The sequence below is a fragment of the Heterocephalus glaber genome, unplaced genomic scaffold, assembly GCF_053883595.1.
Source record: "Heterocephalus glaber isolate CG9 unplaced genomic scaffold, H.glaber_assembly_v1.0 deba00001720, whole genome shotgun sequence".
In the NCBI taxonomy this organism is placed as follows: Eukaryota; Metazoa; Chordata; class Mammalia; order Rodentia; family Bathyergidae; genus Heterocephalus; species Heterocephalus glaber.
Genome location: NW_028258433.1, coordinates 4,012,288 through 4,030,060, shown reverse-complemented (window position 1 = coordinate 4,030,060; position 17,773 = coordinate 4,012,288). Strand labels below are relative to the sequence as shown.

The following is a 17,773-nucleotide window of genomic DNA, read 5'->3' as shown; positions in this document are numbered from 1 at the left end:
GAAGGCACCTGAAAGAATAGACTGGTGAAGAGAAAAATAAAGGAGTCACCATGATGGTCAGAAGTTGAACAATACTCACAGAACAATCACCAAGAAATGTTGATGAAAACATGGCTAAAGGGCTTTCCAAGGGCAGGGCTGTCTGCTATTATATCAAAGTTGCTTGTGCTAAATGAATATCTTAATTCTCCTTGTCTCTCTAGACATCCAAAAGAATCTGCTACATGCAGAGACTTTTATGGTTGAGTTTTTGTGGAATTTGAGGACAGAGGTTGAATCTCATTTCTGACTACATAAAGAAGAGAGTATAAAAACATAATGAACAAAATCCACAAACAGCCAAAACAGACTAAACTAAAATATTAGCAGAAGCAGTAAATTAAGTACTAAACAGTTATAGAAATCTTGGAGTTGGCCTTGAGGCTTTCTATAGGTATGGAATGGAGGCTTGATCAATTTCTGTGTATGTTTTAAGAAAAAAGAACTCCCAGCTAGTATATGAACTCACCTTATTTCGTGTGTGTGTGTGTGTGTGTGTGTGTGTGTGGTGCTGGGGATCAAATCCAGGGCCTTGTGTGAAGAATCATGTTTTCTTGCACTACAGTTAGCCCTGAATGAAAATTCCCCCTCGTGGATGTTTTTATAAAAATAAATAAATAAATAAATAAATAAATAAATAAACAAACAGACCTTTTTTTGAGACAGGGTCTTGCTATGCAGTTCAGGCTGGCCTTGAACTCACTATGTAGCTGAGGCTGGCCTCAAACTTGCAGTGATCCTCCTGTCTCAGCCTCCCCAGTGTTGGGTTTACAGGCATGTGCCACCACACCTGGCAAAAACCAGATTTTTCTCTCTTAATGATAGACTTAAAACCAGCTGAGATCATGATGCTGTGGACTAGAATAGGTTCATGAGCTGTATATCTCAGCAACTGTGACTGACCTGTGCTCTTTAAAACTTCCAGCCTGCTCCAACCCACCAGCCCACCAGCCCTGACCACCACAGTGTCCAGTGTACAACGTGGGTATTTAATAAACACAGATTGCTGCATGTATTGCTGACCTTCAGAATCCATAAGAAAGATGTGGGTATTATTTTCTGTTTCATTTTCAGCACACAAAATGACTGAGAAGTTCCTAAACTAGGTTTCTGTGAATATCTCATTAAGGATGATGTCAGAGAACATTATGGGAGTCAGAAGACCCGTGACACAAGCTGACTGTGAATGTTCTTATTTCCTCATCTGTAAAATAAGCACAATGAGTTTTACGCTCCCTAAGATTTCTTTCAGATCCACAATTCATTCATTTTTTTCCCTGGTACTGGGGACTGAACCCAGGGTCTTAACATTGAGCTACAACCCCAGTCCCCAGCCCACTTTATTTTTTTTGAAGCAGAATCTTGCTAAGTTGCTCAGGCTGGGCTTAAATTTGTCATCCCCATCCTCTATCTCAGCCTCCCAGGGTCCTGGGATTATAATGATATACCACCACACACTGATTCTTTGATTATCCTTTGTTCTCATTGTCAAGAGAGTGATTTTCTTGTGTAGGTTCTTCAATATGGCAACTATCAAGTACTTTTTGTAGGAAAATATACAAAAAATAGTAAATTCCCAAGATTCAGAGGCATAAATGTAAGATTAATAATTAGGGAGAAAAATCAGAATGGAAGTTTTGAGGAAATGCCATAGGTTTTCTAAGATGTCTTATCATTGATTAAAACAACAATGATGATGACAATAAACTGAAACAGCTCACTGATGTCCACACTTTGCAAGATCTATACTTGAAGAATCCATGGAACATTTTTAAAAAGTGTGTAATTTTCCCTACTTGTCCACAATTAAATCATACTAATCTGAAAGTGCAGTATGCTATGATTTCAATGTCTCCTCCAAAACTCGTAGAAATTGAGTTGATGTCATGATGACATTAAGAGGTAATTAGGTCATGAGGGTTCTGCATCCTGAATGGATTATACTGTTATCTTGGGAGTGGGTTAATTATGGAGGCAATGGGGTCCTATCCTTATAAAAGGATAAGTCAGCCTGACCCTTCCTCTCTCTGTCTCATGGGTGCTTCCTTGCCCTTCACCAGGTCATGACACAGCATGAAGGCTGTCACCAGATGTCAGAGCCACACAATTAGACTTCCAAGACTCTAGAACCAAGAGCCAAATAAACTTCTATTGTTTATAATTTATCTAGTCTACATTAACTTGTGACCCAGTTATATCCCTTAAAAGCTAACTGAAGAAATGCTGTCACTTTGGACAAAATCAATAGCATTTCAAATTTTGTAATTTTTATTTAAAGTTCCAAAATAGTCTATTATGTAGCATTTGAACGGATGCCATGTGCCACTCCCTTTAGCAATGGGTAGCAGGTAGCAATGTGGTATGTTGAGATTGTAATTACAGAGTACAGAGATTAAGGATTTATAAGCACTGTGGTTCAGAGTAGGGGCAGAATTCCAGTAAACTGATTGATGTGTAGTTGTATACACCTTGTACATATTAGTCTATTTTACTGTGTATGATAATCCCAAACTTCAACATTTAAAAGAAGCAAAATCATAAATATGTTAGCCTACTAGAGCTCCTGAAAGAAAATGGTGGATTTTTTTTCCTGGTACTAGGGATCAATGGTAGATGTTTGAAAGCACAGTTTCATCTCCTCCCACATACTGTATTTTCCAACCTAAGGAAAGCAACATGCAATACTGGACTTCTGTCTGAACATCACTGTTTCATAAGTAGTAATGCCAACCTCTGCTGCCCAAGGATGGCAGGGCCCGATCTTGTCAGAGGATGGAGCAGTTAGGTGTAGAGTATGCAAGAGGTCATTTAAGGATCCAGTGACATAAAAAGTAGCCAGGGACTCCTACTGCCTTCACTCTTTCCTTCTCTTTTTCCTCCCCACACCACTCCTACTTTCCCATAAAACTTCCTGAGGCAGAGAACTATACATGTAATTTGTTTTTGCTGCTGTTTTGGAAAGAGGAAGGAATGGAAACTTTCCTTTCCATTCTCTTTCATTTCATTCCAATTTTTTGTCTCATCATTATTTTCAATCCTTGGAAACAAAGAATTTTCATGTCATGTCATTTCATTTCATTTCATTTCATTTCAATTCTTTGCAGTACTGGTGATTGAACCCAAGGCCTCGGCACTGAGATACATCCCTGGTCCTTTGTAAATTTTGAAACACGATCTCACTAAGTTTGTAAATTGTTTAGGATGGGCTTGAACCTGCTATCCTCCTGCCAACCTCCAAGAGTACTGGGATTCCAAGTATGTGTCACCACAGTAGGCTCAAAGAATCTTTTTAAAGAAGGAACAATTACTTAATAAATAAGTAGTGATGCCTCATATGATTGTCTCCCTTTTTAGCTCCATGAGTGATATTAAGGAGCATCTCTTTTTCTCACAGGAGATGAGAAACCAAACCCAGGTCCTTATCTGCAGGCTATCTTACTCTGTGTCAACAAAGTTTTCAAAGTAAAACCACCTATCACATTTCCTGCTGGGGAAAGGGCTTGTGGATGTGGGTAGGTACTGCATGATTATGTTTCTACTGGATTTATTTTGTCTCTAAACTGTCTGCTGAGCATGTTGGATTCATTTCCAGAGATAGTTCTTTTTCCCTCCTTCCATCTACCCTACTGACACAGGTTTTATGTTTTCACTCTAGGTTGTCTTTGACAGAAATCATTCTTAACCATTCCCTTCCTCCTGCCTGTGGATGTTTGTACATGTGGGAGTGTCTGGTGTAGAAATCAGAAGGCGATTTATTGCCAATAAAACAGCTTCTATCATTACTGTAAATATTAACCTAAGTAAACATATAGTTTTCAGTCACCTACTTTTTGTTGAAGAGCTGAAGAGCTTGGAGATTTTTGAAACAGCAAATCTCATTCTAGTTTAGCAAAAGTTAAGGCAATGTGGAAGGCCATAAGTTCATAATGCTTAGATCGTCCAAAACTGAATTGCTTTTTATTTAACTAATTATATAATGATTTTCATCATTCGTTTCAAAGGATACTATAATTCAACATTTTTTTTTTTTTTGAGAAGGCACTCAGAGTATTCTGGATGAATATGACTTTTTTGTTTTTTTGTTACTGGGGATCGAACTTGTGCTTGTAAGGCAGGCCGTGGAACTACTGAACTAAATCCCAGGCTCCAGATGAACATGATTTTAAAACAAAATAGGGTCGGAGATTTAGCTCAGTGGTTTCACCGCCTGCTGCGCAACTGCAAGGACCTGAGTTTGATCCCTGGTACCAAAAAAAAAAAAGAAACTATGTAACTACAGTTTTTCTGAATAACGCAGTTTCTGCAAATCACCATGTATCACAACTGATATTCATTAATTTTTCTTCTTTGAACATTCCTGTATTTTATAACATTACTTCTTAGCTTTTACATTTTAAGGACTTAGAACGGTTTCTCATCCACTCAATTGGTTGCTTCTAACAGACATGGCTGCCATTTAAAAAAATTGGTCAACAGGCACAGAGGGAACCTTGGCATTTTATCCTAGGGTGTAAGCAAGGGTTAGAACAGTGACCTTGAGATGGGTAGTCTGGACCTCAGCTTTTAAAGTTATGAGCAGGGACCAGGAGGAAGTCTGTATATGATGGAGGTTAAATCAGGGCCCTTTTTTGTGCATCTTTTCCAGTTTCTTTAAGCTAGTAGTTCTTGACTAGAAATGGGATAAACATCAAACACACCTGGGAAAAACATTGCCAATTCAGGCAGAAGCCTAGCCCCAGTCTAGACTTACAGAATCAAATCTCTAAGACCAGTACCTGTGCAGTCAGTAAAATCTCCTCTGGTAATTTGGATTTGTGCAGTTGTTTCAAAACTAATATTCTACATTAGTAAACTAACATTCTCTTAATTGTGCAGGGATTCAGTGATCTTAAAAAAACTGGAAACCCTAAGGTAGACCTTGAGGAAAGGACATTTGACCTTTAACCTTTATCTCTTGGCAGGTTTTCAGAGGGTAAAGAAGAGTGACAAATTACAGAGTAAACCACCCCTACCCCAAAAGAAAGCATGATGAGGAGAACAATTAAGATTCCTGGGACTTTCCTGTAGGGAAATATTTCTAGGTGAAGCTCTGTGTCAAATGACATGGTGTCAGTATTGCTATTAGCAGGTGCAACAAGGAAGCTTAAATATTGGTTCCAGAGAAGCATGCTCATCCAAATTAATGCATCCTGCCCTCCTAGTAAAACTCACAGGAAAACAAATCACTATGCATCAATGCCTTACTAAACAGATCCAAGTTCTTGTACAGTGTTTTTTGAAGACAAGATAGTTAAAGAGTTTTGCTGAATGGATCATCTTTTTTATGTACACTTTCCATTTACCTGTGGGTACATATTGTTGATATAGATTTTGATATATTTAGATTACACATAATCTAAAGACTGTATTTCTTTAAACTGTATTTTTCTTATTCATAAAAACCAATTACACTAACACTCTATTCAGTCCCAATTATTCACAGAGATGACTTTGGTCCTTCTTAAGTGTCCAGGTGGGAGAGAAGTTAGTTTACAGCTGAGGGAACACCACATAAATGCAGTCTAATGACAAAGGTCACACCATCCTGTGACCTTCTTTATACATGCTTTTCAGAAGCAGGCTATCCAAAGGCATAGCTGACAACCAGCCATTTAGCACAAAAGAATTAAATCCACTTAGGACAAAAATATCAAGTAGTAAAATCATAACTGAAAATACTCTGACCATCTTATAATAAGAATTTATACATTCATGTTACCTAAAAATGACTATTCATTTCATCTCATTGTGTAAGCCCCACTCCCAAATCTACATTCTTCTAGATTACAAAGAAAAGATGATGGTATTATAATTATTATAGATAAAGATTCTTTTAGGTAGTTATTTTCCCTAAATTCTTTTAAAACAAAGAATGTTATATATTAGTTAACTGATTCATTTTTTTTTTCTGAACCAGGAATTGAACTCAGGATCTTACACTTGCCAGGCAAGTGCAGCACCACTGAGCTACATCTCCGGCCTAGACAGTTTTTAAAAGCGCAATACTTATGCAGACACCTGCAAGTGCTCACAAAGTATCACTGAAGTATGCTGAGTAAATACAAAATTATATGGATGTAAATATATTTTCATAGCCTTATTGCAAACATATACTTTGACCATTAAGAATGGGAGGGGGATGGACCGAGGATTTAGCTCAGTGGTTTCGCCGCCTGCTGTGCAAGAGCAAGGACCTGAGTTCGATCCCCGGTGCCAAAAAAAAAAAAAAAAAAAAAGGAATGGGAGGGGGAAAAGGATAGGAGCTCTCAAATATGTAACTACACATCAGTTATAGAGCAACCGGAATGAACTGCTTTTAGGTCTGATTTTTTTAAAGTCATTTCTCAACACACTTATCTGTTAAGCCCTGAGTTGAAAGCCCTGCGTGTGTGTTTGTATTTATGTATATAATTATTTTATATATATACATACATATTTACCACAAAGAGGATAGCTTAACTTTGAGCTATAAAACTAATGTTTTCTGCTTATATTGGCTCAAGTCAGTTCCTTCAGAATGGTAAAAGCATTCCTTAAAAGTAACTAGGTATTCTTCTCCTTTTTTTTTTTTTGCTAATGGAAAGTCTTTATTAACAAAAGCCATTTCAATTCTTTAAGTTCACCTTAATATTAAATAGGATAAGATGCTTAATAGGCATAATTCAACACTTTATTCCAGTTCAGTCCTTTTCAATAAACTTGCTGTGAACCTGTTTATATTTTAATAGAAGCCATGAATCAAGTATTTAGATAGATGTACCTAACTACATTGGAAAATGAAAATTTATAGATGTTTTATCATTAGATCAGAGTGAAAAAATCCAACAAAGGATATGATAAAGGTTGGTTTAGAAATAATTTATCAACAGGCATTACACCTTTTTTAGAACAAGTATCATTTACACAAATTATACAAGTCTTTTGTCAAATATTAATACGTACTTGGCACTTTTTTTTTTTTAGCTGAAATAGTGTTTTAGTTGTAAAAATGATTTTTGGTTACAAAAAAAATAACAGAAACTTTATCAGAATTTAACATAATTTACAAATGTACTAAGAATTCATAAGCCACATAATATTTTAAGTAGAAAAACACTAATTTTAAAAGTTTGGTACTGTTTCTGTGGTTTATATGTATTAACTGATCTCTTTAGAGGAAACCCAACTAAAAGTTGATCATATTCAGCTCTGTAAAATAAAGGCAAAAGCTAATCACCTTCTAACAAAAATTTTATCTAATACTTCCATGTACCAAAGATATCATTTAGTGGTTAACTGCCTGGTACAAAATACTAAGTAAAGTACATTTTCTGGATTGTTTTCCACTTGCAGCCATTCTGTTATGCAAAATAAGGATTTCTGATAAATAAAACCTTTGGTGCAGTTTGCTTAGTATAGACCATTCCATTTCCCCTATTCAGTACTTAATTTTCTCCCCCAACACCCCCACACCCCCACCATGGCACCATATTATTAAAAACATTAAGTAACTGAGATTTATGCTTCAGATCAAGACATCATTTGAGTAATTTCAAATGATGTACAGCTCCTTATGTTAAAAAGATGTTTTGTGGTCACAATTACCTCAAAAAGTAATTATATTCAAATAACCTGACGTATCATGCCTTAGCAATTACAAAACCATGATTTTGAAGCATGGCAGTTTATAAGTTAAGCAAATGTGAAATGCTAAAAGATGTGAACAGCTGTTCTTCTGTTTAAGTGTTAAGTGTTCAGTTTAAGAGTGCTGCAAAACTCGGGTAATGACTTTATTTTTCAGTTAGCATAACCTGCCCACGGTACAGTGTGCTGTCATAAAGTACAAACCCAAGGAAGGTAATCCCTTTACTAAGTTACAAAACTTTTGGCAAACCAATAAAGTACTCTTTAATACAATAAAATATTATTTCTGTTGTAATCACATATTATTTCAGTGATAATTTTCACTCCAAAAATATCATTTAAGTACCAAATCAAAACACTATGGGTTTTAGCAGAGCAAGTTATTTTATACAAATTAATGTCTTTTACATCTATAGTTTTTTCTTTTAAAGGGAGTTCCTCAAAAATGGAAACAAAGTCTTTGTAAATAGGGAGGAATGGAAGGGTTGAAAGGAGGGCAGGGGAATGGGGAAAAATAAGAACCAAGAGAGATTATGTAAAGGTGCAAATTTCCAATGATGAATGTCATTATATTGTACACCTAAAATGTACCGATGATTAAAATGAATAATTGATAATGCAAAATAGGAAGAAAAGATCCAAAGGGGTAAGGGAAGTGGGAGGGGCAGGGGAAAGGAAAGAAGGGAAAGGAAAAATGATGAGAAATGGAAAAAAGGAAACAAAGTCTTTGTAAATGGGGAAGGGTGGAGGGGGTGAAGGGAGGGCAGGGAATGGGGAAAAAATAAGAACCAAGATGCATCATGTAAAGGTACAATTCCCAATGAGAAATGTAAATGTATTGTATACCTACAATGTACCAATAAAAGAATTTAAGAAAGGGAGTTCCTCACACAGTTCTAGTTTGCAGCAGCAGCAGGGCAACTGTGCGCATGTAAGAGGTGGCTCTGCTCTGTTCTGGGGTTGGTCCACAGCCAGGTGAAGTCCCAATGCCCGAAAAGCTTTAACACTCTAACTTAAGAAGACTCGCTGTCCATACCATTTTTTTCCAAGTACTTTTTAAAAAATGGTTACATTTTCACATAAATACTGGAACCCTAACAAGTAGTCATTTCAAGTCATGCTAACATCAGATGATCCCTGTGATTTAGAACCCCTGTATCTCTGTTTTGATGAAAATCACATAGTCTCACTCCAGCTTATCAAAAAAAATTCTACCTAAAATATAGTTGTGTTTTTTAAATAACAAATACATACACTGTCAGCTTGGAGAGACCTGGGGGACCTGGTGCTGTAAACCAACTTTCTTTATCATTTCTCTACAAATGCAGCCACTGCCATTGGTGTCCTTATACTTCCTCTTGCCAAAGCTGCTAATTCTTCAATCTCAGCATTTAATTTATGTATCACCCATTCCATTGCTTCTCGGCCTTTATTACCATTGGAAGATACCGTGCTTGCCATCAGTCCTTCAAGGTAACTGCTGAGGCTGACTCCTTTCACTGTGATTATGGCTTCTTGAGTCAAAATAGTTTTTTCTGGGTCCTGAGAATGTGGTTTGCATATAAGTCTCTGATCTACTGAAACCATATTTGTAAATGAAATATTAGTAGATTTAAGTTCCATTGTTTTTCTACAGGATCAACTACAGAATGTTCTTGAACATCTGTTTTGGTTTTTGCTGCACCAGTAATAGACTTCACAATGGAAGGCAATCCCCACTGTGCTGAGAAGTCTGTGGCTGTGCAGCTTTCCAGAGGGATCTCTGTCTGTCCAGCACATCAACTCCAACTACACTGGGGTTCATCGGGTTTGGGTATTTCTGTATTGCAGCTGTTGTTACAGTTTCCCAGGGGTTGTCAAATATGTGCTCCGAAGTCCAGATCTTCATGGTGCTGGCGGCCTGCTCCATGTTCGGGCGGTTGCTAGGGGACAACGAGGCACAGGGGTACATGGCCCCCACCCCACAGCCAGCTGGCAACGCAGCGCGCAGGCGCCGTCCTAACTAGGTAGTCTACCTTCATTAAATTTGTTTTATTTTTGTAAAAGATAAAGCAAAACACAAATTCTACCTCCACTAATAAACTTGTCTAATAAATAGATTTTCTTATTTATGTAAATTGGCTTCTTCAGTTTTTTTGCAATAGTATTTTTGAATAAGAAATCCCATAAATATCTAATTTTAATTCAAAACTTTTTTGGGTTTCAAAAGCTTTTGAAGTCTAAAGTCTCACTATTTTCAGTAGATTAGTTTCAAATGTTGAATTTATTTATAATATTTATAAAAGCTGCTTTAAAAAATTACAGTACAAGCCGGGTGTGGTGGTGCACACCTGTAATCCCAGAACTTGGGAGGCTAATGTAGGAGGACTGCCATGAGCTTGAGGCCAGCGTGGGCTACACAGTCAGCCTGAACTATATACAGACTCTGTCACACACACACACAACATTACAAGTCCAAAAGAATTATTCTATTCCAAGTTTTTGTTTGACGATAAGCTTAAGGGCTGAATTTCTAGAAGCAGAGCTTTATACATATAAAATTAGGCAAAGATATCAAATGCAGTAAGACTACAAGTAAGTTTATTAAACAAGATACTGAAGTTCCTAACAATGTACAACTTCCAGATGCCTCACATGTCAATGCTCTTAAAGTTTGAGAACATTTTGAGAAAATCCTTAGATATTTGTTACAAAGAAGAGTTCCCATGTCATTTTTTTTGTAAGAAAATTAAAATAACTGGATATTTCAGAATTAAATAGAATTTGCATTAGTGCAGGGACTGATTAAAAACCTTGAATAACTCTACAACCATGAAGATTTGAAAGGGTTACATTTGCAGCCACCATTCACCCATCAGAAGAAACAGCACTCATTAGGGGCCTCCTCCATTGGAGGTGGTTGTCCTCTTCATCCAGGTGTGCAGATTTGGGAGGGACACACATGGAGTGCTGAAGGAGGAAGGGGATTCCTGCCTAGCCAGCCAGATCAGCCAGATCAACCCTGGCCATCAATGGGATGGCAGATGCCTCGCCCAGATCACCCTCACATCTGAAAAAGTACTAATAATGAAAAAACAAACCTTTAATACATCCAAAGAATAACAGCCAACCTTGGCTGGATATCATTTTGTAATCATGCATTATCTTATTTGGGCTTAACACAACCCATGAAACTGATGCTTACATTACCATTCATGGATGAAAAAAACTAGTCCCAAGTTACATGTTTAGTAAGATGGAGAATGAGAACTATAACCCAGTTGTGAAGGAGCTACTGGTTTTATGAAGTTCTTGGGTTGAGGTCCTTTCATGCAACAAAAGATTCAAACTCTTGTCTGTAAGGCCCTTTGGCTTTAGTCCCTGAGCATGGCCTTCCCTGGCACAGGCTGTGTAAGGAAGTTTCAGGGCCAGTGGGTGGGTGTGGCCAGGGAAGTGGTCTTGACAGATTTCTTCCTGTATGAATGTCATCTTCTACCTTGCCTGTCTACTCCTGTGGGTGGTGTCATGGGGAATACCAAAGTATATGAGCCGTGGTTTCTGTCAGCACCAAGTCTAACTACTGAATGAACCAAAGTCAGTGGTGGAACACAGTCTGGGAAAGCACTTTCTCCACAGCAAGTGTATGTGGAGGCCCTGGCCACATTCTCCTTGGACCTTGTAGATCTCACTGAAACATCATCAAATATACCAATCTGCAGGCTTCATAGAATTTATCAGAGGAAATAATACGGATCAAGTATTCCTTATCTGAAAATATTTGGACCAGAAGTCAGAGTTTGGAATATTTGCACAAACACAATGTGATATCATGGGGACTTGACTCAAGTCTAAATATGAAATTCATTTATGTTTTATATATTCCTTTTACACATAGCCTGAAGGGAAATTTATATAATATTTTCAGTAGGCCTACACGTAGACTGTGACTAATACATGAGGTCAAGTGTGGGATTTTCCTCTTGTAGTGACATGTCAGTGCTCAAGATGTTTTGGATTTAGGAGCATTTTGAATTTGAGATCTTTGGATTAGGAATGGTTAACCTTACTTGAGGAAGCAGGCCCAATTAGAGCATCTTTGCGGTACCTGTGATAAGATGCTCTGGGACAGGACACACATCCTCACAGCCTTCTGGACAGAGGCCATTAACCCTCACAGAGGCCAGGAAACATCTAGCCACCATTGTTCTCAGGACTACTCTTTGTTTCCAATAAAAACCTACCAGCAGTAAGAAAGAATAAGCAGCTTTACCTCAGAAATGCTCAAAATCCATTAAATTATAAAAACATAATTTTAAATAACTTTTTTTTGAGATTATGGATATGAAAGAAAAAAAATAACTTGCCTTGGGAACACAATTTTGACTGAAACACAAGAAATTACGTTCACCTACAATGCTGGTGTATCTGCCACATCAGTCCTGGCAGGGATTCCTCCTCCTCCTGGGCAGGAGCAGCCCTCCTCACAGGGGTCCTGAGTAAGTGACAGGAAGGACCTGGAATGGTTTCCTCCAAGTACAAGGCTCTTTGCTTTTCACACCAGGTGACTATAAAATCAGTAGGATTTTCTTATTGTTTTGTAGTACTGGGGGTTGAATCCAGGGCCTTCACACTGAGCTACATCCCCCATTCCTTTTTTTTTTTTTTTTGAGATAGTGTCTTTTTTTTTAGATAGTGCTAAGTTACCCAGGTGTGATCCTCCTGCCTCAGTTTCCCAGAGTGCTGGGATTACAGGCATGCACCAACAAGCCCAGCAAATCGGTAGAACATTTTAAGAACTAGCTGATTAAAGACACTAACTTGTTTGGTTGAAAGTGCTGAATAAATGACACATCCCAACTGGCAGAAAAGCTATACATTCTCCGAGGAGCTGGCTGAGATTCTTATTTTAACTCAAAATGCCTATGGGTATGATACATGGTCGGACCGCTTCTCTCTCTCTTACTTTAGTCTGTTCCCAGATGGTCAGGTACCTTTGCTGGCTGCTCCCCCTAAATACATGGGAGGCTTGGTGAAAAAGAAAAGGCTTTATGTGTCCTAGCTCTTAGGACACTGAAGGGCCTCATACTGTCTCAAATCACCATCTCCCTGTGTCTAGGTGTGTAAAGGCTTCATAGTAAGGAAGAAAGGGGAGAGTGAACATTAAGATAATTGACAATGCCACACTTATTTCATCCCTCCTGGCCCTTTCCATCTGCTTCCCTACCCTATGAAAACAGAAAGGAACCTCAATGTACGTCCATTCATCTGGGCTGGGTGGGGAGCAGTTACACCCTAGGCCTGAGGAAGTTTGGAGGCTTGTGTCTAAATAGAAAATTTCTAACTCTTAAAGCACCATTCTGCATGGTCAATTACAGTCCCAATTTGGTGGACTTGGCAGCTGGAGTTCTTTCCGAAGGAGGGAGAACCCAGGTTCTCTGTGTGGTATGGAGAACTAGACTCTTAAGAGAGACCCAAGACTGTAGACCCTCAGCCAAGTTACCCACACCAGCATGCCACTGATGAGGCTTCCATAAGGAAAAACAAAATGCAGTCTTTAATATTTTTATTTAAATATGATTTTAAAATGCATTGGTTTTATTTTAAAAAATTCATTCATGTGGCCATGGTTCATTCATTGATTTATTCTAGAAGTCTTTATCGAGTTGTACAATATGCAGGGCATCCTGCTTTCCCATCAGCCTGGACTAGAAACTGAATGACGTTTTGCTCTTCTCCCAAGGCCTAGAATAGTTCCTGGCATCAGGAGAATCTTAATACATTTTTTAATGAATGAGTGACACACTGAGACAAGGCATACCTGCATTTCCCCCTCACTAGGAATTCATATTGTCATAAAAATCAGTGTAGGGCCGGGGATTTAGCTCAGTGGTTCCGGTCCCTGCCTCACAAGCACAAGGTCCCGAGTTTGATCCCCAGTACCAAAAAACAAATGATCAACAAATCAGTCATTCAGTTCAGGACTGAAAACACGAGACTTGAGGTGGGTGCAAAGTTGTGCACAGATGAGGATCAGAGCAAATACTGACTGGGACACTGATGTGTTTTCATGTCTTGCATCTCATCCACCAGACAAATGTTCCTAACAGTTGACAGTAGAGTAGAATCTTGTGGAAATCACTTCATTGATGGAATACAAAGTCCTAGGTCTGAGCCCAGGTTGCACCTTAACATCTCTGATCCTTGGGTCCTATATCTATTATGTCTGGTATTTGTGTGCAAGTGCACAGCAGCATAAAATGGGAATGACTGTAGCAATCTGTGTATGCTTCTGTTTGCAGGTGGTGTGTAGGCATCGTGCCAAAATCCACACCCAGTGGCATTTCTAATCCATTGCTGTAAAAAGTAGTGAGCACAATGCACGTGACAGTGGAGTTGGGGTTTAGCTGAAAGGAATTTAGAAGTCAAGTAGCCAGCACTGCTTATGTGTCCATAGGAGACACTGGCAGTGCTGTGGAAAGAGTCCATCTCATGCTGCTGCTGTCAAGGAGAGCACTGAGAGCAGAAATGACACAGCTGGAGACCTGGAACTCAGTGAAGAGCTGGGACCACACAAACAGGCAGATGAGGATACTATCCAGGCCAGAACTCCATTACCTAATGTTCAGTGCACCTTTCATGACTCCACTTTCACAAGCTAATTATGTCAACTCAAGATCTTAGAAAGGGTAATTTATGCAATGTCCATGCTAAGAGGCCTTCTGACAATCTTTCAGCCACAGCTAACAGCCCGGGGCCAGATGATCCTATGGAGAGAGAGAGGGCAAACCAGGGGAACTATGGTGGGAAGAGTGAGGTACTCTCTGAGGAACTGGAGGTTTGGAAAGAGGAGAAGCCTTTGTGAAGTGTAAAGGTGGGATTGTGCTGTTGATGGTGGAGAAAAGCAAGATGAATTACAAAGGACATGAAGCCAGGAATGTTAAATCAGGTAATAAATGAAAAGAGAAAAAAGCAGAAGGCGAGCAACAGCCATGGGAGAAAGTTCTGAAGAAGAAGCACTAGTGCAGGTACTCATTAAAAAGTGTTTCCTTCAGTGGTGTTTCAGGAAAACACTGGCAGGTCTGAGTCCCCCGGTACCCTCAGGAGATCAGAGAGAACAGGCCAGAAGTGATGGTTTTACTCTAGACACTTAAATACTCCTCCTTCCAGCAGTTTTCTTATCCACTCCCTCTTCCTCCAGCACACTCACAGTCTCACGCTGTCTGCCTTAGTCTAGCTTTGCTTCTGTTCCAGCAACATCAACAAGCAAAAAATGCAACAGTTTCCTTTAAAAATATAACTTTTGGTTTGTGGACTAGAGTCCCATATCTCTAAGTCATCTTCTAGCTATGTTCTAAAGCAATATAAAGGGTGGGTTCTTAGGAGAATCAGTATAATTTGTATGAGATACCTGGCTGAATTATATTCTAACATCACAAAATTAGTCTTCAGCAGTTGGCTAATCTATTCTCCATTTAAAAAAGCTCTAATAAATCAGTCAACCACAACCAAAAGGTCACTTCCAGTTTTTCCTGGAAATTCTAATGTAAAAGTCACCAAAATTGAGTTGATTAAATAATTCATTCTCTTCAATAATCACTTAAGAGAGCTCAGTTAGGATTCATGGGTACAAGTATCTCATGCCCTGTGCACATATGTAATAATCCACACATGACCATCTAAGGCGGACATCAGAGTCCCTTTTTATCAAGACTAAGATCCATGTGTCTCCTGTTGTCTTATGCATTTCACCATCCATATTCTTTAATTGAGCCCTTTACTACAAATGGCTTTAGGCTCTGTTGCAAGGCAGGAATTTGAAGCACGCACTGGAGTGTTTCATGGTGTTAATTTCTGGTGCCCACAAACATCAACTTCACTCAACGATTCACTAATCTTGCAAAATACAGAAAATACACCAGAGAGTGCAATGCAATACAGAATTCTTCAGCATTGCCAGCAAAGCAATTCTGTGGTCCTGTTGATGCTGACAAGTCATAAAATAGCTGCCTATTTACAGACCCTTAAAGATGTCACAATCAATAAAGAAAATAAAAGGAAGAAGAGGCTTTCCGATTAAAGAACTGTTCTAACTTTCATGTTCAAACATGTTTATTTGATTTTTGAAGCTCTCAAATGTATCCCAAGTTAATTTTAAATTAACATCTGATTGTAACAAACCCATATGGTTTGTTTTCATTTTAACTACAAGGCATAAATTTAAACAGTTCCTACCTGGAAATATGGATGGTCTCTTTTTGGGGCGCCTCACGTGAAAGGGTTCCAAGTTCTTAATGTTCCTTTGAAGTTTTCCTCTAATGTCATTTCCTATGAGTAGTTCAGGTGGCAGGCTGCTCCGTCTCGAAGATTTGTAATCGTTTTGAGAAGAATTTAGTTTGTTCTTTGTTCTGGAAAATAAATTGCTGTCATCAACTGCCATTGTAGTAGATTCATTGGAGGCTGGAAACAAAAATCCCAAAGCCAAACCCAGCAGCAGCCTCAGCCGGCAGCCTTCTCTGCCACAGACTCTAGGTTCTCATGCTTTACCCAGCACTTGTTTGGGAAGCTTAGCAAGTTGATAGGCGTGGACTGGAACAGGTGTAGAATTACTAGCAGCCCCTCCTTTCAACAGTTAATAGCACAGAGGAGGAAAGATTAAAAAAAATCATTACGTGTAGAACACCAGGGAATCTGAATAGATCAGACACACAGACTGTGCTCTTGTGTGTGGTGATAAAAGTGGTGTCATGGTTCCTGTATGAAATTTTGTTTTATTGGCGCAATGTCACAAAACAAACACAACTCACTATTTAAGATTGAATACTAATGCAAATTTTAAGTCTAATTTTTCTTATTATTTCCTAATCTCTTAGAAGCTTGAAACAATTTTTGCAAAACATTCTTATACTTCCTATCTTTGTGTTTCAAACTGTATAAATACACATAACAACCGTCCTTCTTTATTTTTATTTGGCTAGCAGCCAACTAGAAGTTGGCTGGAAGAGGGAGATGAGAGATGGCTGATGATGACCAGGAAGGAACTGGCTGTGGGCGTGTGTCAGGCAGCAATGCTGGGAACCTGGACTGCTGTGACCCACCCCTTTCATCCTGTGCTCCACCTGGCAGCTGGCTTCTCCAGAAGTTCACGCTGCTTGGCAGGGGAGTCAGAGGTCTAGAAAACAAGCTTTGGCCAGAGATGTGATGATGGCTTACACTCAACAGACAAAAAGTAGATGTTAATATCCTTGTGGGGATGCTGCCTCACTTCCAGTCTGAGAAGAATTAGCTTCTGGCTTGCCCTGGTCACATATTTTCTTCTTCTCCTTCCCGATTTTCTATGTTTATGTCCTTTTTCCCCCTTTCTTCTTTGGTCTATTTATGTGGTAATGTCCTGTATTCTTTCTCTGTGCAGAAATCACAACTCTGTAATTTATCCTTCCCAGTCATACCCTAGGGCTGTGTTCATAGCAGTCTCTCTCCCTGAACACACACACACACACACACACACACACACACACACACACACACACACCCCACCCTGGTGCTGTCTGGCAGCAGTATGAGTCAGAAGATAAAAAAGATATCTGTCTTTTCTCTTTACAGTGGCAGGGTTAAGTAGATATAAACATTACAAAGGATTTGGGGGTTGTTTATAGTACTTTGGCTTCCTGGATGCCACCTATGTTGTATTATTTGTTAAAACTTGGGAGTTGGATCTCTTTACCTAATCAAGGGGCCACTTGTACACTAAGAGGACTTTCATTCTCTCTTTTCCTTATCCTCTTTCAGTGACAGTTCCTCAAACTGGCAGATTTTTCTGAAGAGCAAAACATATTTTCACTAGTATTTCCACATTAGTTTCCATTATATAATCCAGTAATCATATTTTTTCATATTAGATTGTTGTTGTTGTTGTTTTGGTACCAGGGATTGAACTCAGGACCGTGTGCCTTCGAGGCAGGCATAGTGCCACTGAGCTAAATCCTCAGCCCAGATTGTTACTTTTTTAACCTATCCTGAGTGAGAATCACCCACATTGTGTTCCCCCCACCCAGGACTTAAAACTACTTTGTTGAACTGAAATGTATTAAGAACT

General features: G+C 38.8%; 1 protein-coding gene and 1 pseudogene across 5 annotated transcripts in view; both read right to left on the bottom strand.

Moving 5' to 3' along the window:
• Window positions 1-17,773, bottom strand: part of Fry (FRY microtubule binding protein) — a 475,943-nt gene that overhangs the window by 362,510 nt on the left and 95,660 nt on the right. For all 4 annotated transcript variants that reach the window (XM_087199565.1, XM_087199561.1, XM_087199560.1 and 1 more), the window contains one exon: window positions 15,913-16,085. Coding sequence is in view for 3 of the 4 variants with exons in the window: in XM_087199561.1 (XP_087055687.1) it covers window positions 15,913-16,085 (173 nt within the window). In the remaining variant the exon portion in view is untranslated. The remainder of the gene's footprint in view (window positions 1-15,912; window positions 16,086-17,773) is intronic.
• LOC147821690 (PRELI domain containing protein 3B pseudogene) lies at window positions 836-15,906 on the bottom strand (annotated as a pseudogene). The gene has a single exon (XR_015446686.1). The product of XR_015446686.1 is annotated as a PRELI domain containing protein 3B pseudogene (transcript).